At 38.0% G+C, this 24,684-nt stretch overlaps 4 protein-coding genes across 7 annotated transcripts; 2 read left to right on the plus strand and 2 right to left on the minus strand.

Moving 5' to 3' along the window:
• The first annotated feature begins 287 nt into the window (after window positions 1-287).
• Window positions 288-6,945, plus strand: LOC103987881 (glutathione hydrolase 3). Its single transcript, XM_009406330.3, has 7 exons — window positions 288-484; window positions 569-918; window positions 2,362-2,880; window positions 3,230-3,465; window positions 3,861-4,125; window positions 4,534-4,671; window positions 6,476-6,945. Exons 1-7 carry the CDS (start codon window positions 376-378, stop codon window positions 6,758-6,760), a joined length of 1,902 nt encoding a protein of 633 aa, XP_009404605.2. The 5' UTR covers window positions 288-375; the 3' UTR covers window positions 6,761-6,945.
• Window positions 6,946-8,093: 1,148 nt separating this feature from the next.
• LOC135676336 (ACT domain-containing protein ACR9-like) lies at window positions 8,094-11,815 on the plus strand. The gene is made up of 6 exons (XM_065187390.1): window positions 8,094-8,380; window positions 9,281-9,496; window positions 9,575-9,680; window positions 10,269-10,611; window positions 11,124-11,408; window positions 11,489-11,815. Exons 1-6 carry the CDS (start codon window positions 8,227-8,229, stop codon window positions 11,633-11,635), a joined length of 1,251 nt encoding a protein of 416 aa, XP_065043462.1. The 5' UTR covers window positions 8,094-8,226; the 3' UTR covers window positions 11,636-11,815.
• A 386-nt stretch (window positions 11,816-12,201) lies between these two features.
• LOC135583808 (THO complex subunit 4A-like) lies at window positions 12,202-16,577 on the minus strand. 2 transcript variants are annotated; one of them, XM_065187391.1, is made up of 5 exons: window positions 16,240-16,572; window positions 15,988-16,134; window positions 14,911-14,979; window positions 14,677-14,834; window positions 12,202-12,609 (listed from the first exon to the last, which is right to left on the minus strand). In XM_065187391.1, the coding sequence occupies exons 1-5, from the start codon at window positions 16,396-16,398 to the stop codon at window positions 12,447-12,449; spliced, it is 696 nt and encodes a 231-aa protein (XP_065043463.1). In that variant the 5' UTR covers window positions 16,399-16,572; the 3' UTR covers window positions 12,202-12,446. The 2 variants fall into 2 exon arrangements, with proteins under 2 accessions (XP_065043463.1, XP_065043464.1); XM_065187392.1 differs by lacking the exon at window positions 12,202-12,609 and adding an exon at window positions 13,612-14,198 and having other exon boundaries at window positions 16,240-16,577.
• A 6,428-nt stretch (window positions 16,578-23,005) lies between these two features.
• Window positions 23,006-24,684, minus strand: LOC103987884 (actin-depolymerizing factor 7). Of its 3 annotated transcripts, none has more exons than XM_065190095.1 (3): window positions 24,327-24,479; window positions 23,432-23,697; window positions 23,006-23,339 (listed from the first exon to the last, which is right to left on the minus strand). In XM_065190095.1, exons 1-3 carry the CDS (start codon window positions 24,378-24,380, stop codon window positions 23,189-23,191), a joined length of 471 nt encoding a protein of 156 aa, XP_065046167.1. In that variant the 5' UTR covers window positions 24,381-24,479; the 3' UTR covers window positions 23,006-23,188. The 3 variants fall into 3 exon arrangements, with proteins under 3 accessions (XP_065046167.1, XP_018683001.2, XP_009404611.2); XM_018827456.2 differs by having other exon boundaries at window positions 24,309-24,474; XM_009406336.3 differs by lacking the exon at window positions 24,327-24,479 and adding an exon at window positions 24,487-24,684 and having other exon boundaries at window positions 23,008-23,339.

The following is a 24,684-nucleotide window of genomic DNA, read 5'->3' on the forward strand; positions in this document are numbered from 1 at the left end:
GCACGAGACGACTTTGTACCTGTTTAGCGTATAGTCATATGCAATATTTCATGGCTGTGATGAAAGCAAGGAAGCCATCATCGGCTCGTCTGATCCATGTCATCGTCCGCGTGCGGAATTCGAATCAAGCGCCTCGCTGGTCCGTACCCTACATCGGCTCGTCTGGTCCATGTCATCGTTGCGTGCGGAATTCGAATCAAGCGCCTCGCTGGCCCCCACTAACCTCCCTCGACGTCGATATATACCTTCCGACCCTTGTGTGGCTCATCCGTAATTTCGACTCCAGCACTGGGCTGGTGGCGTATATCATCACATCGCCGAGGGAGCTCGGTCGATTCTTGACCTCTCGCTTTCTCCGCCCATCGACGCGCCCCCATGGCGACGCTCGATGGCATCCGATCCTCGCTCCTCCGTCATCGTGCGCCCGCCCCCGACGCCGCCACCAGGCGGCGCATCTGGTGGTCGTCCGCCGCGGCCATCGTCGGTATCCGCTTCGTCGCCGGTCCTCGTTTATTCATTGGCCTTTTGGCTTGGGTTCGTTTAAGCGAGTTCGTATTGTTCTTCGCAGCCTGGGGGCTTCTCTTCTTTGTGCTCATCCGGTCCCTCGGCGGAGATCGGGAGGTGAGGCTGGAGGTGACGCGGCAGCGGTGGGGGAGCACCGGGGGGCCGGAGGTGGTGGAGTCGGAGGTGGGAGTGGTGGCAGCGGACGACGGGCGGTGCTCGGAGATCGGGGTGGCGGCGCTGCGGGCGGGGGGCCACGCGGTGGATGCGGCCGTGGCGGCGGCGCTGTGTCTCGGGGTGGTGCATCCGGTGTCGAGCGGGATAGGTGGCGGCGCCTTCATCGTCGTCCGATCGGCGGATTCCGGCGAGGCCGAGGCCTTCGATTCTCGCGAGACGGCCCCTTCGGCGGCATCGAAGGTTCTCCCACCCATCTTCCTCTTCTTACTCACTCTCCTTTTGAATCCCCAATTTGCCCTCTGTGGATTCGTATTATTATCCCGACGATGACGATGACGGCGACGTCGATGATGGTGACCAAGTGAGAGGTATCTGACGCGCACGTTGCGCGATTAGTTGCTGCTACTGGATTCGAGGGGGTCCGATGCGGCTCATTGTACCGCTCACCTGTCTCTGTGTCGTGCCACGCGTCTCGTCAACAGGCGTGGCATGCATCCAGTGGATTGATATTGTGGGGTCGCGTTCGCTCACTGGGATGAGCCAGGCTTTCCGATCCGTTTTTCCTTCTTTGCGGGATCAATTTCTACGTATTAGTAGACTAACATGATAGCTTATATGGTGGTCTGTAGAAGGTTTGGGGGACAGTATGTAGACCTCTTCTATTGGCCAACGCAATTCGTCCCCTCAAACTGGAGGCCCATTCCCTTAAGGCATCTCTCCTGTGCAAGGTCCTACCTCTCGATGGCATGGGTTGCTGCCCAAGCTCATCGTGCTTTCTTGTGTACCACTCAAAAATACATGTGGTCCATACCATCGGCAATTGATATGCCACATACCAGTTTTCAGATTCCTTATGCATCTGCTTATCAAACGTGCCGCTCAACTGGTTGCATTAGTTCTCAGCATGAGTCTCGTCTCTTAGTTTGTGACGCCCACTTATTGTTGCGTTCATTGCTCATCCGCCAACTCTGATTGCCCATGCTGAGGCACAGGCTCTTGAGCACTTGATGAGAAGGGAATTAGGTCTCGAATGGCCTGGTAGCAGGGTACATGTACTTATGGGAGCCACCACTTGGCCTATAAGTTTAAGCTATCAAGTCTTAGATACTCCCATATATGTATGTATATATATACCCCTTTATCAGTCCATAATTTTTCCCATGTGATACTTGGGTGTGTTTGGTAGCTTGCATTTCCCTGCATACCATTAGCTGACGTAATGCAGCGTATGTTTTCTTTAATGGATACTATATCCTCATGCATGTATTTTCTCTTGCAACATTCATCTAAATCCTGTGATACAGGATAATCGAATGTGGTCACACTAGGTACCAATTCCAATCATTCTTGGGACGCCAAGATCTAATGAATGCAAAGTACTGATGACTGCACTAGCCCTTCTTTGTAGTGGAAAAGGAAAGCTGAACTTCTCTGTTTGCTATACAAAAAGAAATCTAGAAATATTATGTTAGACTCTTATGAAACTTGCAGTTTGCAATTGAATTTATATGTTGTTCAAGATTTACTTCTAAATCTCTGAAGCCAGCAACCTTGTGTAAAACAGCTAACATCATTGTTGATCATCGTGGAAGTCAATGGACACTATCTTAAAATGCTAGTTTCTTTGAGTTTAGTGCATCATACGAAATTTTGATTATCTATCTATCTTTGAAATTTTAACAGAATATGTATGACAATAGTCCATCATCCAAGTCCAAGGGTGCACTCTCAATGGGGATTCCAGGAGAGCTTGCTGGCCTCCACAAAGCTTGGTTGAAGTACGGAAGGCTCCCATGGAAAGCTCTCTTTCAACCATCCATAAGCCTTGCAAAAGATGGATTCCTTGTTGTACCTTTTCTAGCAGATGCTATTAAGAAAAAGGAGGATGATATACTAGCAGATCATGGGTTGCAAGAATTGCTGGCACCAAACGGGAAAATACTGCAGACAAATGACACTTGCTACAATCCTGCACTTGCCTACACATTGGAAGTGTTATCAACTGAGGGTCCAAAGGCATTCTACAATGGAAGCATTGGTGAAAAATTCATTGAGGATGTGAAAAATGCTGGTGGGATTGCAACGATGGAGGATTTGAGTAGATATGCCGTAAAGGTCTCAGAAGCGATGGTAGCCAATGCTATGGGGTATACAATACTCGGTATGCCCCCACCTTCCAGTGGAACATTGGGAATGTCTCTGGTGAGTTATTGCTTATTTGTTTATTTGGTGTGGTTCAGATATTACGACTATGTCTGATGTAGTTGAAAAGACAACATCTTTCTGTATCTATTTCCCCTTAGATATTTCATTTGTTTGCTGTAATCTTGATAATAATATTACTTTCTGGTTCCCCATAAGTATTTCAGTTGCTGCTGTAATTCTGATGCACGTGAAATTTTGATAGATTTCTTTTCAAAACAATCCACTATTTGTTTCACCAATGCATATGAGTAGTGTCTGTTCCTTCAAAAAACTTGTGTTATGGATAAAATTTTCTGATTCAAAATTTTTTGTGTTTTAACTAAAATTATTTTATGGTATTAATTAGGTTCTGAACATTTTAGGAAGCTATGAGTCCTTGGATGCTGTGAAAGGTTTGCTTGGTCTCCATCGGCTCATTGAAGCATTCAAGCACATGTTTGCCTTGCGGATGAATCTTGGGGATCCTGATTTTGTTAAAATCAATCAATATGTTACTGACATGCTTTCTCCCTTCTTTGCTAAGAAAATTCAGCAGAAGATTGTTGACAATACCACATTTGAGCCATCCTACTATATGGCAAGGTGATTCTTGTCTATCTTATTTTCAACTGTTACTGTTTTATTAATGTGCTAGGGGAGAATCCCACAAAATTTAGGGAAGAGCCAGAGGTGGCTAGAATGGTAATTTTATTCAGATAAAAAAATATTCTTAGACAGAATCTACGTAACTAGTGAATTTGGGCAGTGTCTCTCAGTAAATTATTTGGGAGTCTCAAATAATTTTCCTTTCAGGTCTTAAACATGTTATTGCAAGTTGCAACATACCACAGAGTAACCTCATGTCTTCCCCTTGGAATATAAGTGCAAATCACATGATGCCATTTAGTTTACTTGTAAACATGGTTACATTAGCAACTTTACTGTCTATAATTCAAATGCTAGAATTACTTTGGCTAAGTTATAGTACATGTTCTCAGGTGGAGTCAGTTAAGAGACCATGGAACAAGCCACTTGTGCATTGTGGATACTGATCGAAATGCAGTGTCTTTGACAACGACAGTTAATTCATATTTTGGAGCTCGGGTGCTGTCATCATCAACAGGTATTTTGCTGAACAATGAGATGGATGACTTTTCTACACCAACAGAAGCAACTCCAGATCATCTTCCACCAGCACCAGCAAACTTTATTGAGCCAAATAAGAGACCACTTTCTTCCATGGCACCTATTATTGTCCTAAAGGTACTATATTACCAGAATCATCTATATGAGCAAAGATTCTGCACTGTTAAATTTCAAAGCAGTCTGACATGGATTTTGTTCATACACACATTTGAAACTTAACTTGGGTATCTGGTTATCAAATATGGTTTGCATCCATTCCTTGATGATTCCTACTGATCATACTGAGGAAGACTTAAAATCTAGCAATTCATACGGGTCCTCTCTATAACTGTGAATGCTTTAATATAAGATGAGATCCTTCTAATCCTGGTATGTGGCCCTTATAGAACAATATGGTTGTTTTTTATTGCATAATTATCTTGATGAATGATTGGATATTCTTCTTATTCAATAAATTGTTAATATACCAACTGCAATTATTCTTAACAACTTATTAAGACCAAGTAATGCTGTTTTTATGTTCAGGACAATCAGCTTGCAGGAGTGGTGGGAGCCAGTGGTGGACTTAATATAATTCCAGCAGTTGTCCAGGTTTTCCTAAATCACTTTGTCCTAGGAATGGAACCTCTAGCAGCTGTTCGGCATCCAAGGGTCTTCCACAAGGTTATTCTTCATTGTCATATTTTTGTGTGGATTTCTTAGTTGAGACTTACTATTTTGTCGTTATTGTTATTCCATTATTTGCTCAGAACAATTATCTTGACAAGCCTCGATAAGGAACTTTTGCATACCGTTTTATCATGAACTTAACTGGTTTTGTCTAAGTCATGCGGCACCCTTGTATGTCCATCTGCTAAGGGTCAGTCTTCCCGAAACCTCTTATGATCCCTTAAGACCTACAAAAGAGACAACAGGTTATAGAACATGCTTCTCTCGAGATCCCCAAGCAATCATTTCAACAAACACTTTATAGCCAATGCAAATTACAAATATAGACTTTGTAAGCTCTGAACAGTTGCACAACAAAGAGTTCAAGATGGTCCATTACAGATCGAAATCCTCACAAGTATCCACATGACATAACCTTTGTTTACAAGCCTAAAACGATGATCAAAGCCAACCAAAATGGGGTTGCCAAGCCTATAACCAGCCCTCTACATGTTGTGCAAAGCCTGAACAAAACCGAAAGACACAAGCATACATGAGCATTACATCAAACATCCCACTTACAACTTTGTCCGTGACATTCTCCCTCACTTATTCCATCGATGTTCTCGTCGAAGTCTTTGCAGATACTGCATCTCCTCGCCTTTGATAAGTCTTCAATCTTTCACTCTAGTTGCAACATGCCTCTTGGCTCTCAGTTGCTCTTTACCGCTGTTGTTGAGTAGTCGAACTTTGATTTATTATGCTGCTTCAACTCACCAATGACTCTGACTCTGGTGTGGGGTCGGTTGAGTTACGTTGATTTTTGTTGATTCCTATGTATCCTTCAAATAAAGGAAAAAAACCTTCCTTTTTATGCGCTAGTCTTTTAAACGTATCATGTCACTTGAACTAGATGGATGCTCGTTGAAACTTTAACAAGCATCAAAATTTTGGGGGTCTTTCCTCTACAAAATTTGCTCATCAATTCTTCTTTCACTTAGTTATCACTTCTAGGTAGATTCGCATCACTTCCGGTTTCGATTGACATTCTGTTAAGAAATGAAACAGACATTCTACTCCCAGTAGCTCCTGATCATACCTCTGTATGACCCAGTCTCCTACAGGACTTGTCCTGTGTGTGTAGCTCCAGACAATTGACGGGAATATGCCATCACACCTGACACCTGGTGAGCATTCATTTGTGGACTTGCGATTATCCGTTTTGCATTCTAAAGTCCTTATTTTCTTCTTTCTCTCTTTTCTCTTTGCACACCGGTGAGTACTTGTTTGTGGACTTGCGACTATTCGTTTTGTATTATAAAGTCTTTGTTTTCTCCTTCATCTCTTTTCTCTTTGCACACCAAGTATTTACTGAATTGCTTGTAAAGCTGTCATCTTTGCGAGACATCAGGACTTGTCTGCGGCTCGCTTTTGAATTAATCGATTTGCTCTTTTTACAAGTCCTATGAGACCTGAGCGAGGTTGCGACTAGGCTGATCCTTTACGGACGGGTAACGCAAGGGCGTTTCATGACTTAGGCAATCCCAATTATGTTTGAGAAGTTGACGTAAGGGTACTTTATAACTTAGATAACTCCAGTTAAGTTCATGACTTTCTCGTAATAGTGCCTTATGATTTAGGCAATTTTAGCTAAGCCCATAACAGTTCACTAATAGCTGACAAAGAAAAAAACATCTAAGCAGAACCATTTCATGATGTATTACGAAAAGAAAAGATATGGAATGGTTAGAGTACTAGATTCATACACTTCACGTTATTGTTATCAGCCAACTGGAGTTAATGATCTCTATTCATGCAGCTCATTCCAAACAAGGTTCTTTACGAGAACTTCACAGCGATTGATGGGGAGAAGATCGAGTTCGGAAAGGAGGCGAAGCTGTTTTTGGAGCAGAGAGGCCATATCGTCAGTAGGTTATCATCAGCTGCTGCCGTCTCCCAGCTTGTTGTGCATAACCTTCAAGTGCCAATTCTGAGCACCCACAGGAAAGACAACAGGAAGGTGAAGAATGGTAACAACATCTTCCACGGTAAGCTAATCGCCATCAGTGATCCAAGGAAAGATGGAAGCCCAGCCGGGCTTTAGGTGTCTCACAGGTGATAAGATTTATTTATGCCAATAAACTTTTGGCCATGTCATATATTTGCTATCAAGAAATGTATTTGAAGTGGCAACCAACGGCTTCTCTTTTGGCCAAACCCTCACACTATGTATGTGTACAAAAGCAAATAACAGATGGCCTGATATGACTCAAGGCGGCCCTTGCAGTAGATGCCAGCAGTCTTCTACCACATACAAGTAATAATGCCCATCCCTGCGGATAGATCAAGCTCGCATGGCATCCATCTGCAACTTGCAATCCATTGGAAGTGGCCGCGGTGGGCGGCCCTCGTCAAGTTGGTAAACCAGAACAAAAACATTTCTGTCGCCCCACCACCAACTCAAAAACGTTCCCATAATCATCATGACAATCTCAAAGCATAAAATCCCTTTGGCGGTGATGATTACAAGTACATTTCCTTCAAAAACTGGATTCGGTAAGACTTCATGAGTACCAACTTTGTCGTAATTGCAAGCAGACCGTCTTTGACAGCAGCAAGTTGGAATCGACCACTCATTGCCCGGTCCACCGCTGCCTGTGGACCACGGTCAAATTCCTTGGCCGCTGACCCCACTTTCGCTACCGGACGTTGTCTGCCACGCACTCGATCCCCGGTGGTCCTCTCCGCCGATCAGGATATACAGAATGTTCGAGTCCCCATATGATCTTGCATAAATGAGACCTTCGTATTTCTTTTCAGCTTTAAATCGAGTCCCACCAATTTCCACTGCATTACATCCCATTGTCACTTTGTCGATCCCCAGGTGCTTTCATATTCTCCTTTTCCGTGGAAACGAAAGCACGCATTGGCTCCACCTAAGGATTTCTTGATCGATAAAAGGACCAAGCTGTCAAATGAGGCGGCTCGTTGATTGGATTGACCTCGTCAACCGAAAGAATCGGTGATTGGGTTGGACACACAAACAGCAGATCCAAGCAATGTTGGTGGCCTGGGGTTGCCTCTCCAACAAGTCATATAGATAAGATAGTATGCGGATCGAGATATGTATGCGCTGAGACCTTTAAAAATCGTGCTGGGCAGATGGTGAATCTGATCCACACGATTAAGTTGCCAAATGCAATGCAGCTATACTGAGGAATAACATAATCTTGATGAAGAGAGGGGTCCACGTCATTCGCAGGCTTGCTTAGGCGGCGTTACCGACGTTTAAGGTGGCGTCACGTGGGGACAATACAGCCGCTGTCCATAATGACGTGGCTCGAATCGGTGGCGGCGGCCAACCTTTCCATATAACGCACCGCATCGGATGAGAGAGAGGGAGAGAAAGGAGGGTTAGGCTGGCGGGCGGGTGGGCGTGGGGGAAGAGGATAGGGGGAGAGAGAGAGGAATCTGGACGGGATATACCGTTCGACTGGTAGAGCGGTCCTCGATGCGGTCGGGGGGCTGACGACGGCCTACGAATCGGGGTCGGGGGGCGCCGGAGAAGTGATGGTGGCGGCGAGCGAGGATGCTGTGGTCATCCAGGCGGCAAAGCGGGCCGGGGAACCCACCATCATCACCGTCAACTGCCCTGACCAGACCGGCCTTGGATGCGACCTCTGCCGCGCCATCCTCGACTTCGGCCTCTGCATCACCCGAGGAGGTCCGTCCGTGAGCGCCATCTTGACAGTCGCCGCTTCTTACCTTCCGTGATAACTTTCTCGTGTCTCCTCTTCCCGTTTCAATCGGATTCTTGATGAGTTGGGTTCTTCTAATTCCATCGCAGTTTTTCCTAAATTTATCTTTCTTGATCTTTTCTTGATTCTTTTTATCGATTCGTCTTTCTTTACCACCGCCGTAGTGGTTTCGTTCACCAGTTGATGGTGCATATAGATGATCAGGGTTTAGGCTTTGTCTATTACTCTGTTTTCGGGTTATAAATTTGAGACCATCTCTTATGGGAAATGGGGGTTTTCTTGATCTTTCTTGTTATTTTTCTTGATTTCTTTTATCGATTTTCCTTTCTTTCCCACCGCCATAGTAGTTTCGATTACCAAATTAGCGTTATTCTCTTGATTGGGGTTTAGGGTTTGTCTATTACTCTGTTTTAGGGTTATAAATTTGAGACCGTCACTTATGGGAAATGGAGGTTTCCTTGATCTTTCTTGCTATTTTTTCTTGATTTATTTTATCGATTTTCGTTTATTTTCGACCGCCATAGTTGTTTCGCTTACCAAATTAGCATTATTCTCTTGATTGGGGTTTAGGTTTTGTCTGTTTTAGGGTTATACATTTGAGACGATCTGTTATCTCGTTTGTTTCTTTTTCTTGATACGTTTCTCGAAAATGTTCACTGAACATTCTACTATTTTCTCCTATTGAATGAGACATACAATTGACAGCATAATTGACATTCCTAACGTTGCGTTTAGTGCAGGAAGAACTAATTTTATTTAAGGTTGATGATTTGACTTCTTGGTTGTCTTTTTCTCTACAATTTGCCCTGTTTATTTGTCCATATGCTTGTCTAATCTGTGATGTTACTCTGTTGTGTTCTTTAAAGACATATCGACTGATGGGCAGTGGTGCTACTTAGTGTTCTGGGTCGTACCACGTCCCACCTCCAGTAATATCCAATGGCCAAGCTTGAAGAACAGGCTATTGTCTCTCTGTCCATCTTGTTCCATTCCGTTCTACTTTGACATGGTGAATAGGCCTACGAGCTCGCAAATTTACCTTCTGAAGCTGTTCTCCATCGACCGCAAGGGATTGTTGCACGGTAACCAATTGTAACCTGTCTGTCTGTTTGTTAGGTTGGGGATTGACTTATTTCTGATACATGTGCCGTTTGATGCAGATGTCACTAAGGTACTATGTGAGCTTGAGCTTACGATTCATCGAGTGAAAGTCTCGACAACTCCAAACGGTAGAGTTGTGGACTTTTTCTTTATTACAGATGCCATGTGAGTATGCCTCTATCAGAATAGCTTATTGATTGCATGTTGGTCTAACAGCGACTGTTTAGTTGATGCCTTCTCCTAATCTCCAAGGCACTTTTACACAAGAGATTAAGAACTGATGGCAGCATATTTATACCATATACTGGTTGACCTTAACTCTTGTCTTTGTCCATTAAACTCTTTTCAGACTAGTTCTGATGTAGTATTACCACTTTTGAACAGATCACTTTTATTCCTGTTTCTTATTCAAAAGAAAATATATAATAGCATTCTTCTGGTGTAGGTCTGCTGAGTTAGTAATTTTGCCTTGTCTGTTTCTGTGTATCTGTGTAATAGCCGATTCGATGGCTTCATTTCACTGGCCGCAGGGAATACCAATCTTCCTGCCTATGGATGATGACCCGTCAAATGTTTCATTTTAATCCTTTTAGTCTGCTTATTCACTCTTATTGGCTAAGATGGAATAACTCATTTAGAGAATTTTTGAATTTCCTGGCATGTGAATCATTTTCTTGCACTTTCTTTAATATTTCTAAGCTAGCATCTGTTAACATTTTGTCACTTTCTTATGACTTCCGTACATGTGTTTAGGGAGTTATTGCACACAAAAATGAGACAGGACGATCTGTGTGAAAGGTTAAATGCAGTTCTAGGCGAGTCTGTAAATAGCTGTGAGATTGAGCTTGCTGAAGGTTTTCAGCAGGGATTTTCTTCTCTTCCACCAGTAGTTGCAGAAGAGTTATTTAAGCTGGAGCTGTCAGGCAATGAAGTATGTTCAGCGATACTTAGCCCAGAGATGAAAAGGCTGAAGAAGGCGGATGTAAACATTGACAATTCATTGAGCCCTTCCCACACATTACTTCAAATCCATTGTGTTGATCAGAAGGGCCTACTCTATGACATTATGAGGACCTTAAAGGACTGCAGTATTCAGGTATTCCATGTTCTATCTTATACCCAATTGCTTTAATCTGACCTTGATGGTTCCATAGTAATATGCTCTTGATTATCAGGTATGTTATAAACCTTGCCAAATCGCTTGACATGAAAAAAGAAGGATAATAAACTAATGATTTTTTAGTGATTTAGATATAAACACAATCATATTGATGACTCGACGACTTCTGATCCTATCAGGTACACTGGTCTAAAATAGTTTGAGGGTACTGCTGGTGGCATGAATAGCTTATGTGTCCCGTACATCTAAGGAAGATTTTAAGAAGATATCTTGTTCTGTATTTTTCATAAATGTACATGTTAATAAGATTTAAAGAAGTTGATTGAATGTTTTTTTTTGTTTTTTTGTTTTTCAATTAAGACACTCAAATGGCGGTCAGCCTCATGCTCTGCAATCTCTCAACTGGCTTTGTTAAAGATGTGTCAGTCAAACTTGCTCAAATTAACTACATGTACAATTAGGATAACAGTGGGTTGCTTGTCATGTAGGTGGCGTATGGGCGATTTCTGTCAGACATGAAAGGCTCACGAGAGGTAGACCTTTTCATCCTGCAAAGTGACGGGAAGAAAATCGTGGATCCTGACAAGCAGGGTGTGCTGTGTTCCCGTTTGAAACTGGAAATGCTTCATCCTTTAAGAGTGATAATTGTAAATCGTGGACCAGACATGGAACTATTTGTTGCTAATCCGGTTGAGCTGTGCGGAAAGGGGAGGCCTCGGGTCTTCTATGATGTGACACTGGCTCTGAAAGTGCTTGGAATCTGCATTTTCTCTGTAAGCAAACTGGAAGTACCCTGGTTGTCGTCCAAAGATTTATGTCAATGTCTTAGCCATTCTATGTATGTTGTGTGCAGGCTGAAATCGGCAGGCACACGGCTTTTGAAAGACAGTGGGAGGTTTACAGATTTCTGTTGGATGACAGCAGGGAGCTGCCAGTGGGAGGCAGCCAGGCTAGAGGTGAGATTGTGGATGGAGTGAGGCGAACGCTGATGGGTTGGTGACGACGGCAAAAGGTGGTGGGCCACCTATCTGAAACTTTGATTTCCTTCCACCAGGTTGTGTGTGGCTAACGCTGTGTGATGCTGTACAGTGCGATCGACGTCTAATTGTCATCCTTGTTTCTGATTTCGTGTTCATCCCTACTAGAGGCGGTATTCATTTAAAAAGCGCGTTTGATTTTCCCTGCTGCTTTTGATGGTTTATATGCGTAGCAGTGGGATAGTAGTAGTCGTTTCGTATGTGTTTTCTCTGCCCTCATCCCACATTTTCTTCGTCAATTTCGCTTCAGTTATGGCGTGTCGCAAATTTCGAACCACTGACTACGGGACTAACGTTGGTTGCCTCGTGTTCTTGAATCCGTTCGCTGGGGGATTGAGCATTCACCAAGGCCTCAGCACTTTCACAACAACCTACAGTTATGTCAAAACTGATCGTTACTAGATATGATGTCTTTAGAACAGGCAAAGCAGTGCGCTTCTCTTAACTGATGGTTCCCAAAGAGCCCAGTGCAACACCATGCATGATAACATAATCTTTGGTTGAGCTAAGAAACTCACATACCACAAAGTAGAGATAAAAGAAGCTTCACCAAGAACGATCACCAAGGCCAGACACCAGAAGTTCACTTTGTAACCCCAGTAACAAGATGAAATCAAAATGCAACAACAATGTTAAAATGAAAGCCCCAAGACCCACTCAGTATTTTGACATCATCTTCCATTTCCTATATTATGCATGTTAGCAGAATAATAAGATTACTGAGGAGCATCATGGAAGCAGCGATCGTAGATTAAAGAAACCAACCAGAAGCACTCAGTTGGTTTGCATTGCTTCTGCATGGTACTTGTCCAAATCAACATCAAGTGTTGCAGCAGATATTGGTTCACCACCACGTCCTTTACCTCGCTCACGGCCCCCGCTGCTCCCACGGCCACCACCACGCGGCCATCCTGAGGAACCCCTTCCTGGTCTAGTGCTGCAGTAACAAAGCAAGTTAGCAAAATCATTCTAATCAAAGAAGAAGAGCCAGAAAATAGCAAGGCAAGGAAAACATTTAGTTTGTGTTTCTTTGAATATAAAAATAAAGCAATGAAAGGAGTATGTATTGATACAGAAACCACTGAAGTTAGTTAGGACACATCAACCAGTGTTGGATTCATCTAAGGAAGAGAAACCAAGATACAAAAGTAATTATACTAAATATAATTACCATACATGTGGAGAGTGTGGTAACCAATCAAAAGCTCTAGTTTTCTAAAGAACTAACTTTACTGCCACTGCAAATAGTTGATAATATCAAAATGATCATAGAAAATCTTGATTTTTATGTTTTAACAGTTCACTTGTATGATGTGTGTGTCAAAAAAACACCTCACCAGTATAGTGGTATTCAAGATGTATGAGATATCTCTCTTTGCAAAGAACTAGCATTACATATCTTCAGTATCATGCACCTTTCCACTACTTACTAGAAAAAGAAAAACTGATGCATATGCAACCATATAAAGATCGTATAATGGTGATTGGTAAACATGATTAACTTGGAACTGATTTAAACAAAGATCACTAGTATTAATTTAATCGATCCACTAAACCAACATAATAGGAAACACAGAATCAAGAGGTAAGGCATGGAAAAAGTATGAAAAAGTGAATGAGGTGCATTAGTATATGAAAGAAGTATAAGATTCTCTGCTTGTACTAAGTGCACAGCATAAACTTCTTCATTGTAGTGTTAAAACAGATTTATTTGACTTGCAACATGATGAAGAGATGATTCCTTCTTCAAGATTCGAGTCCAGCCCTTCGCCATTCTTTTTCAAGCAAATCCAGACATTAGTTGAGCTCCAATAGTATTTGCACATTTATATTCAGTTATCACACACACACACACACACACACACATATATATATATATATATATATATATATATATATATATATATATATATATATACACACACACACACACATATATATATACATATATTGATGTGATTCTTTGACCGCTATGCCTGAGTTGACTCGTAATTTGAGTTCAATCCCATTCAATAGGGTGATTCTTAACCCAAATCTTGAGGCAATGGAATTGGAAGCAAGAACGCACTTATTGTGATGTAATACTTAGTGCGCTACTTATTGCATTTATATTCACATCCGTCCATCATGCACCGGGTCTTTGGTGTGAGAAAAGATAGATCATGAAAGAGAGAGAGAGAGAGAGAGAGAGAGAGAGAGAGAGCAAAAGGGATCGGCTTCTAACATCCCCCAATTACCTTTCCTTAAAAACCCTAGCTCTTCGTCTTCCAACGAGATCATGTCTTTTGCCCTCCCATTTGCCATTGAGCAGTGATCAATTCTGTTGTATACGCCTTTAGGTCAATGCCCTCCTCCATGCTTGGGCCCCTTTCTCTTCCAATCTCTTGTGCTACACCACTTTCACTCGGGCGCTTGCCCGAGGTGCCTGACACCTGGGCTCAAGCGAGCGCCTAGGTTGCACTTCAGTGAATAGCGTCACCCGAAGGTGGTGCGAGGCGCTTGGGACTCGCCCAAGGGCCCAGGTGCCTATTAAAAAACTGGTATATTGAACTAAACCACATTGCATCATTGAATATCAAAATTCAGAAATAAAAAATGTAAATATATTGATCTAGTTTTATATATTTTGGTACAAATACTTCGTTGAATCAGAAAAATACCAAACATTCAAAATAAAAATGAATTACACTTAAGCCTTGGTTTTATGGACCATATACCGGATAGAAAAGCGACCTCTAAAGAAGGAAACAAATACAGATAGAGAAACTACAGATAACCAAACACAAAGAGATATTTTCTTAATCCAGAATTATTTGGTAATGGATAACAGGAAGGTGTTTGCATATGTACGTGTCTTGCATGACTAAATCAATGAAATCCACAGATCATATATGTAAGAATATGGTGAAAAGAGAGTTCCCATCTTGTAAATTGAAAAGCTTAATCAAACAAAAAGATCAAAATAAATCTGAGATGCATCTCCAGAAGCAAGAACATAGCAAACCTTTTGGAAGAGCCATTAGTGCTTCTAAAGGCACCATTAGTGAAATGAGGCACAACAACTTCTATCTTCATCGGTTTTCCATCAAGCAGCACATTGTTGTATCTCTTTACAGCTGCTAATGCATCAACTCTTCTAGCAAAGACCACTTCAGCTGTTCCCTTCAGTTATTTATTTCATAAATGAGAAGGGACTACCACATTGAAATTAAAGAGCCACATCAAGCTGACGAAGTACCTTAGATCTTCCACTTCTATCATAATTTATTGAATAACGCTTCAGATCACCAACCTCTGAAAAGAGCTCCTGAAACAGAAAATAACATCATAAACAAAGGCACAAAGAAAACAATTTATTAACATAACAAAAGTGAAAAAAAAAAAAGATAAGTGGACACATGGCAACAATAGAGATATGAAATCTTCATACAATTGGACATTTGGACCTAAGGCTCATATGTGCACTCAGTAGTTTGTTTTCCATGAAACAAGTATTTAGACCAAACAATATACTTTCATAAACATCTTCAAAAATATGTGACCAGAAATACATTAAAAAATAACAATTTTGCTGACAAAAACACATGGAAAAGAAACCCTTGTTAGACAATCAAAAGTATCAAATACTTTTATCATTGTCTCTTGGTTATCATTGTGGGTCTTCATCCTTCTTTGCAGCGAAAAATATTTCATCTAAGATCAAAATATTGCAAACCAACCTTCAAAAAACGATGAAGTAAAGACCCTAAAGTGCAAAGAAGCCTTCTCATTTCAGAAAACTTCGATGGCAGTGTCTAGATAGATTACAATTAACAAAATTCAACAAACAGGGTGCGCACCAAACCTACATTTAAAGGAAGACAATATGAAATAACAGAAGCACATACAAGTTCTTTGCTTCCAACTTCATAGAGTGATTCAAGAAATCAAGTAGATGGAGAAACCTACATTTCTATTCTACTACATGTTCCGCCTACCATTTCTGAACGTTCCCTTAAACATGCTTATCATAAGCTTCGGTTCTGAAACATCTTCATTCATCATATACAAGTAATTGCACTCCAAAAAACTTGAATTGCAACACCGGAAAATTCATTCCACGATATAAATCTATGGGTCCATAACTTGCTAGAAAAGAAAGAATGCATACGATTCATTCCAGATGTGCAAGTTTCTTTCAAGGTAACGAACAAGAATTATGAACAAGAACGACATCATGAACAGATCCAATATTGATAAAGGCAAGATATCAAAAGTATCAAACAATCAAAATCAGTCTAGAGCGAAAAGGATAAAAGAGGAAAGGAAACATCACCTTAATGTCCTCGTTCGAGACCCCATATTCCAAGTTCGAAATATACAGCTTTGAGCCGGTCTCTATAGCGGACGCCCTAGCCGCTGGAGCAGGCAGGCCACCCATCTGAGCCGCGTACATGTCGTGCTGCCACGCTGAGTCCGGAGCCTGGGATCCGATACCGAGTGAGAAACCCAAGAACCGGAGGCGGCGATTCGGTCGGATCGGTCAGCATCAAAGATCGGGGGCATTGGGGGAACCCTAAGCGCATACCTTCCCGACAGAGTAGGGAGCGGATCGGTTCGCCGATCGAATAGAAACACGGCGGGCGGGGCCAGTGGCCAAGCCACCGCCCCGTCCGCGGCTCCCGGCGGAGGACTTCTTGTTGTTCTTGATGATGTCGTCGAGGGACATGTCGAGTGCGATCGACATCGTCGATCGATCACGGGGGGCGACCGCGGAAGAGGAAGGAGAATCCTGGAACGGGGTATGCGAAGAAGGGTTGCGGGAAAGGAAGGGACGTTGGGGGAATAATTCGGGAAGGCGGCGAGGGAGGTTGGGATAGGGTTTCGAGGAAAGAACCGGACAAAGGAGCGGTGGACATTCTCCATCACGTTCTTATTCCATGTATATTAATGTTGTTGCTTTGACAATAGTAAAGGCAGGTGTCGTGGTGTAGTTGGTTATCAAGTCAGTCTAACACACAGAAGGTCTCCGGTTTAAGTCTGTGCGACGCCAATTTTATGTTTCAGGTATTCTCCGGTTCGAGTTCTTATTATAGAATTTTATATTTTCTGCTTTCGTAATTTCAGAGACGAGTGTCGTGGTGTAGTTGGTTATCACGTCAGTCTAACACACTGAAGGTTTCCGGTTCAAGTCCGGGCTAGGCCATTTCTTTGATTTAGTTTTTTATTAGCTATTTTCCGGTTCGACATTTTGTATGTTGAATTTTTATTATTTATATTTTTTTTAATATATTATAACGAACATTATATTTTTTATTTATTTTTTCAATTGATGTTGTGTAAAACTAATATGATAATATTTAATATAATTTTATTTTTTCAACTTATAATGAATAAGCTGAAATACTTTATCATCTCAATGAATAATGTGGATGTAGAGACAAAATTGCTTCCTCAATATATCAAATCGATAAAAAAATAAGATTTATAACAAAATCAAAATTATCGAGACTCAAATCGGATATTAATCTTATTGTTGTTTGTCTTATTGAGCATATATCTAACATATGATTTTATTTTACACCTCAATCGAAATTCACATTTGATAAAAAATTTTAGTATTTTTAAAGATTGTGGTATTATAATGATTTTAATTTGTCAACGATGACCAAAATCTAACCTTGCTATTATTAAACAAAAAATTATCATTGGTTAAAATTATTCCCATTAGCACAATTAGCACAAATATATATATTAGTTAAGATGCTCAAATCCTAAATAAAACCTTCATAAGTAATTAAGATCATAGGATTTGGTTATTATCTTACACAAAAGTGGCCCTCTACATGCTTGTAATCATTAGAAGATAGACTAAGGATTGACATGGGTTATATTCTTTATATTTTACTATTTAAAAAAACAGATAGACAAACAAACACTCAGCAAAACCATGTTTTATAACCTTTCTTTTTTTGTCTAAGAAAAACTTACAAATATTCTAAAAGTTAAAAAATATAAAGGTTTACCTACAAAAGAATTTAAATCAAAGTACATCCTTCAGCCGACCTTTGTAACAAGTAAAATACATCCAATAACATTAAGAAAATATACCTATATTTTTAGAACTGTGATGATAAATATAAACGTTATCAAACAAATCCAACACATTAGATGTTTTTCAATTAGCTTTAGCATTGTGGTCACAGAAATAACCCATATATTGAAAAATTTAACAAAAACATACCAATGTTTTTCAATCAGGATGGGCATTATGGTCACAAAGTGACAACTACAAAATTTTTTACAGTATATTTTCTTGACATTTTGTATGTTAAATTTTTATTATTTATATAGTTTCTTAATATATTATAACGGACATGTTATTCTTTTTATTGTTGTTTTCAATTAATATTGTGTAAAACTAATATGATAATATTTGATACAATTTTAGTTTTTTGACTTATAATCAATAAGCCGAAATACTTTACCATCTTAATGAATATTGTTGATGTAGAGACAAAATTGCTTCCTCCATAAACCATAATCGAATCGCAAAAAGAATAAGATTTGTATCAAAATCAAAATTATCGAGACTCAAAGGATATTAATCTCATTGTTGTTTGACTTATTGAGCGTATATCTAACATATGATTCTATTTTACACCTCAATCGAAATACATATTTGACAAAATATTTTAGTGTTTTTAAATATTATGATATTATAATGATTATAATTTGTTAACGTTCGATGACCAAAATCTAACCTTGCTATTATTAAATAAAAAATTATCATTGGCTAAAATTATTACCATTAGCACAAATATATCTATTAATTAAGATATTCAAATCCTAAATAAAACCATCACAAGTAATTAAGATCATAGGATTTGGTTACCCTCTACTTGTAATTATGGGAAGATAGACTAAGGATTGACATCGATTATTCTTTATATTTTACTATTTATAAAAGTAGATATACTAACAAACACTCGAAACAAAACTATGTTTTATAATGTTTTTTTTTTCCAAGAAGTACATATTCAACCCCATACCTTTGTAACAAGTAAAATGCATCCAATAACATCAAGAAAACATACCTATATTTTTAGAACTGTGATGATAAATATAAACATTATCTGACAAATCTAACACATTAGATGTTTTTCAATCAGCTTGGGCATTATGGTCACATAAATAACCATTACATCAAAAAATTTAATAAAAACATACTAATGTTTTTCAATCAGGTTGGGCATTATGGTCACCGAGTGACAACTACAAAATTTTTTGGGGTACATTTTCTTGACATTTTGTATGTTGAATTTTTATTATTTATATATTTTCTTAATATATTATAACGGACAGGCTATTCTTTTTATTAGTGTTTTCAATTAATGTTGTGTAAAACTAATATGATAATATTTGATACAATTTTAGTTTTTCGACTTATAATCAATAAGCCCAAGTACTTTACCATCTCAATGAATATTGTAGATGTAGAGACAAAATTGCTATACACCAATATCAAATCGAAAAAATAATAAGATTTGTATCAAAATCAAAATTATCGAGACTAAAATTGGATATTAATCTCATTGTTGTTTGACTTATTGAGTATATATCTAATATATAATTCTTTATTACACCGCAATTGAAATCCACATTTGACAAAATCTTTTTGTGTTTTTAAATATTATGGTATTATAATGATTATAATTTGTCAATGTTCGATTACCAAAATCTAACTTTGCTATTATTAAACAAAAAATTATCATTGGCAATAATTATTACCATTTGCACAAATATATCTATTAATTAAGATGTTCAAATCTTAAATAAAACATTCACAAGTAATTAATATCATAGGATTTGGTTATGATCTTACTATACAAAAGTGACCCTTTACATGTTAGTAATCATTGGAAGATAGACTAAGGATTGACATTGGTTATTTATTTATATTTTACTATTAATAAAAACAGATAGACTAACAAACACTCGAAACAAAGTCATATTTTATAATATTTCTTTTTTTTTAATCTAAAAGTACTTACAAATATTCTAAAAGTTAAGAAATATAAAGGTTTACTTATAAAAGAATTTAAAGGAAAGTACATCATTCAGCCCCTGACCTTTGTAACAAGTAAAATGCATCTAATAAAATTAAGAAAACATACCTATATTTTTAGAACTGTGATGATAAATATAAACATTATCAGAAAAATCGAACACTTTATATGTTTTTTAATCAGCTTGGGCATTATGGTCATAGAAATAACTCTTGCATCGAAAAATTTAACAAAAACATACCAATGTTTTTCAATCAGGTTGGGCATTATGGTCACAGAATAACAATTACAAAATTTTTTGGGATACATTTTCTTGACATTTTGTATGTTAAATTTTTATTATTTATATATTTTCTTAATATATTATAACGAACACTTTATTCTTTTTATTAGTGTTTTCAATTAATATTGTGTAAAACTAATATGATAATATTTGATATAATTTTAGTTTTTTAACTTATAATCAATAAGCCGAAGTACTTTATCATCTTAATGAATATTGTAGATATAGAGACAAAATTGCTTCATCGATACACCATTATCTAATAAAATAATAATAAGATTTGTATCAAAATCAAAATTATCGAGACTCAAATCGGATATTAATTTTATTGTTGTTTGACTTATTGAACATATATCTAACATAATTCTATTTTATACCTCAATCGAAATCTATAAAATCTTTTAGTGTTTTTAAAGATTATGGTATTCTAATGATTATAATTTGTCAACATTCAATGACCAAAATCTAAACTTGCTATTATTAAACAAAAAATTATCATTGGCTAAAATTATTACCATTAGCACAAATATATCTATTAATTAAAATGCTCAAATCCTAAATAAAACATTCACAAGTAATTAAGATCATAGGATTTAGTTATGATTTTACTATACAAAAGTGGCCCTCTACATGCTTGTAATCATTGAAAGATAGACTAACGATTGACATTGGTTATTCTTTATATTTTACTATTTATAAAAGTAGATAGACTAACAAACACTCGAAACAAAATAATGTTTTATTATCTTTCTTTTTTTTTGTCTAAGAAAAACTTACAAATATTCTAAAAGTTAAAAAATATAAAGGTTTACCTACAGAAGAATTTAAATCAAAGTACATCCTTCGGGTGCTGAATTTTGTAACAAGTAAAATGCATCCAATAACATTAATAAAATATACCTATATTTTTAAAACTGTGATGATAATTATAAACATTACAGACAAATCCAACGCATTAGATGTTTTTCAATCAGCTTGACTTTATGGTCACAGAAATAACCCTTACATTAAAAAATTTAACAAAAACATACCAATATTTTTCAATCAGGTTGGGCATTATGGTCACAGAGTGACAACTACAAAATTTTTTGAGATACATTTTCTTGACATTTTATATGTTGAATTTTTATTATTTATATATTTTCTTAATATATTATAATGGACACGCTATTCTTTTTATTGGTGTTTTCAATTAATGTTGTGTAAAACTAATATGATAATATTTGATACAATTTTAGTTTTTCGACTTATAATCAATAATTCGAAGTACTTTACCATCTAAATAAATATTGTAGATGTAGAGACATAATTGCTTCCTCGATACACCATTATCAAATCGAAAAAATAATAAGATTTGTATCAAAATCAAAATTATCGAGACTCAAATAGAATATTAATCTCATTGTTGTTTGACTTATTAAGCATATATCTAACATATAATTCTATTATACACCTCAATCGAAATCCACATTTGATAAAATCTTTTAGTGTTTTTAAAGTTTATGGTATTATAATGATTATAATTTGTCAACGTTCAATGACCAAAATTTAACCTTGCTATTATTAAACAAAAAATTATCATTGGCTAAAATTATTATCATTAGCATAAATATATCTGTTAATTAAGATGCTCAAATCCTAAATAAAATCTTCATAAGTAATTAAGATCATAGGATTTGGTTATGATTTTGCTAGACAAAAGTGGCTCTCTACATGCTTGTAATCATTGGAAGATAGACTAAGGATTGGCATTGGTTATTCTTTATATTTTACTATTTATAAAAGCAGATAGACTAACAAACACTCGAAACAAAACAATGTTTTATAACCGTTCTTTTTTTTTTCAATCTAAGTAGTACTTACAAATATTCTAAAAGTTAAGAAATATAAAGGTTTACCTACAAAAGAATTTAAAGCAAAGTACATCCTTTAGCCCCTCACCTTTGTAACAAGTAAAATGCATCCCATAACATTAAGAAAACATACTTATATTTTTAGAACTGTGATGATAAATATAAACATTACAGACAAATCCAACATATTATATGTTTTCCAATCAGCTTGGGCATTATGATCACAGAAATAACCCTTACATCAGAAAATTTATCAAAAATATTCCAATGTTTTTCAATCAGGTTGGCCATTATGGTCACAGAGTTACAACTACAAAATTCAGAGGATCCACAAGTTAGATCAAAATTCTAATATATAAGTTTTTACTTCAGTTGAAAATATGCTAACACACAACTGAAGAAGTAGAAAGTGTGGCACCTACATGAGTAATCCATTTGGCATCTTATACAAACCTACAGAAGCACATTTCAGAGTCGGGTGATCTGAGACTGATACAAGCACTAGCATATTAACAAACAAAGGCATGTCCTACAAGGATGACTGCAATAACAAACGAATTGCTTAGCAAAGACAATATCGTATTGGCATTTTCCATATGGAAATGGAATACATACTCGATAAACTACTCCAAGTTGAGGTAAGGCACACAGACTATCAATTAGTAAAACATCGCAGAGTACTTCCAGTTCTCAGAGCTATTGCTTACAGGATTGTCTGAAGAACCATCCACTTATAAGAATAAAATAAATACAGAGAAAGAGCATTAGAAAGATGTTAAATACAAAATTATAGAAAATTGTTTGCAAGAGACATGAAAATTTGCACATAGCATAGCTTTGGTTAAGTTAGGAAAAACTTATTTTGAAGTCTCTGTAGAAATTACACACAATTTCATTAACTAGCGGATGCACAGCGATCAAGACTAAGAAAAGAAAAACAAACAAAGACAAAGAAAGGCCAAACAAAAACAAAATAACAAGACGGGAAGCTTCAAGCTTATCAATTTGCAATTTGCGTAAGCAAGAAAACAGTAGTCGGATTGTCTTCGAAATATTACGCACCAAGCTCTCCAACAATATGTTGCATACCACTATCTTGTAGATATCAAGATATTAGTAGACACTCACACAATAGGTACCACATAGAAATAGATTGCAAGACATAGTCAAAATGGAGATGCTTTAGAAAGGTTCTGTTTAGTACCTAAACCACAAGCCCACACAATATCTAGGGATCTAAACGTCCCTCAAAACTATGAAAATTTCAGTAAGAGAAAAACAATTACAGGATAACAACTCCAATGCACAAACAAGAGGCGAATAGCCACATATTCAATTGGCACGACCTCTTATCACATCGAGGCTCATCTCAGTTGGATCAGTTGCTTGTAACTCCACTTGGATGCCATCCAGTTCTCTCTTGAACCTGTCCTTGGAGCTTGCATAAAGCATCTTGCTTCGCACTCTTGATGTGTCAGGTGACCTTCACATGAATATAAAAAGTAATAGGAAGTTATTATCTATACAACAAAGGGATATTAAATAAAGTCCACTAGATACAATGGATTAATGTACCAAGCGATAAAAATGATCTTGCTTTTTTGGCAGTTCTCTTCGGTCACGAAATCAAAATCATATATCGTATATCTACATTCATTTGTAGGAAGGCTAGCAATGAAATCATCATAAGTCAAATTGGGTTCGCCAAGCTTTTCCACAACGACCTGCTTCTGCTTCTCATCAATCTTAAAGATTATGAAACGATAAGCTCGCTTAGCCTTCAGCTCCAAAAACTTCAGCTTGCAATCATCATTTACTGCCATTCCTGATGCTGCGTTTGCCTTTCATATCACAAAGCAACAAGTCATTCCCATAAATATCAAATCTAGTTACCATAATCAAATCTTATTCTCCAAGATAATCAAATGTAGTTATTAGAGACCATATGGCAAATAACAAACTAGACAATGAAACATCATACGAAACAAGCCCTGATTCTCTATTCTTATGGCAAAAAATAAGAGCTAAAGTGTTTTTTTTGGGGTGGGTGGCGGGTAGTGGGGGAAGTATTAATACACACAAATTTATGTGCACGTACGTATATACGCGCTTATGTAGATCGACAAAATAAGTAATCTTAGCGTCGCTGCAGTCTGATCCTCCCAAAAACCTTGGATAATCCACTCGATCCATCGCCTTTTATCAATAGAATAAAGTTAAATGACCCAATCCATGAATAGGAATAGCAATCTATCCATCAAAACAAGCAGGACCAACGATCGACAACTTTGATTGACACAAACCAGCCACGAAGTTCAACAATCCACATATAAATACATGTGGAAACAATGATCTGACTTTAAGGATCTGGTCGATAAAGATCCAACACACAGCAATCACATCAGACCCTCTTGCAAACCCTAGCGAAATGAGATCAAGCATAAGAACTAACCCCCGAAGACGAACCTACATGATTCGGAGACATATTTCGTGGATTCCATAACAGCATACAATCACCGGACATGGATGCATGAAACACCACAAATTTCTTGATCACTAGTCAAGAAGGGATGGGATAGGAGGAAGAAAAAAAGAAAGCTAGCATCGAAGAGACAGAGGAAAGAAAGTACCATCTTGGGGGCGACGACGATGGGAGATCGAAGGAAGAAATCGACGGCTCGAGAGGTAGGGATTCGGGGAATGTAGATGAACGATCAAAAGGTGGTGGCGGTGATGGTAGAATGTGTTCTTTCTTTTGGCTTAAATAGGGATGGGTAAATCATGACGGTCGTCACACGAGGCGCTGACATAAAGCAAAGGTTTGTCCA

Source organism: Musa acuminata, chromosome BXJ1-6 (assembly GCF_036884655.1).
Source record: "Musa acuminata AAA Group cultivar baxijiao chromosome BXJ1-6, Cavendish_Baxijiao_AAA, whole genome shotgun sequence".
Taxonomy (NCBI): domain Eukaryota; kingdom Viridiplantae; phylum Streptophyta; class Magnoliopsida; order Zingiberales; family Musaceae; genus Musa; species Musa acuminata.

Excerpts from the sequence above, each read along its gene's own strand:
- LOC103987881 (XM_009406330.3), top strand. The coding sequence starts at position 376 with ATGGCGACGCTCGATGGCATCCGATCCTCGCTCCTCCGTCATCGTGCG. Across the intron at positions 3,466-3,860 it reads CCATCCTACTATATGGCAAG|GTGGAGTCAGTTAAGAGACC; the intron begins GTGATTCTTGTC and ends ACATGTTCTCAG. Across the intron at positions 4,126-4,533 it reads CACCTATTATTGTCCTAAAG|GACAATCAGCTTGCAGGAGT; the intron begins GTACTATATTAC and ends TTTTATGTTCAG.
- LOC135676336 (XM_065187390.1), top strand. The coding sequence starts at position 8,227 with ATGGTGGCGGCGAGCGAGGATGCTGTGGTCATCCAGGCGGCAAAGCGG. Across the intron at positions 9,497-9,574 it reads CCGCAAGGGATTGTTGCACG|ATGTCACTAAGGTACTATGT; the intron begins GTAACCAATTGT and ends CGTTTGATGCAG. Across the intron at positions 9,681-10,268 it reads TTCTTTATTACAGATGCCAT|GGAGTTATTGCACACAAAAA; the intron begins GTGAGTATGCCT and ends ACATGTGTTTAG.
- LOC135583808 (XM_065187391.1), bottom strand. The coding sequence starts at position 16,398 with ATGTCGATCGCACTCGACATGTCCCTCGACGACATCATCAAGAACAAC. Across the intron at positions 16,135-16,239 it reads CTCCCTACTCTGTCGGGAAG|GCTCCGGACTCAGCGTGGCA; the intron begins GTATGCGCTTAG and ends ATCGGATCCCAG. Across the intron at positions 14,835-14,910 it reads ATAGAAGTGGAAGATCTAAG|GGAACAGCTGAAGTGGTCTT; the intron begins GTACTTCGTCAG and ends AAATAACTGAAG.
- LOC103987884 (XM_018827456.2), bottom strand. The coding sequence starts at position 24,380 with ATGTCCGGTGATTGTATGCTGTTATGGAATCCACGAAATATGTCTCCG. Across the intron at positions 23,698-24,308 it reads ATGTAGGTTCGTCTTCGGGG|GCAAACGCAGCATCAGGAAT; the intron begins GTTAGTTCTTAT and ends GTGATATGAAAG. Across the intron at positions 23,340-23,431 it reads AAGATCATTTTTATCGCTTG|GTCACCTGACACATCAAGAG; the intron begins GTACATTAATCC and ends ATTCATGTGAAG.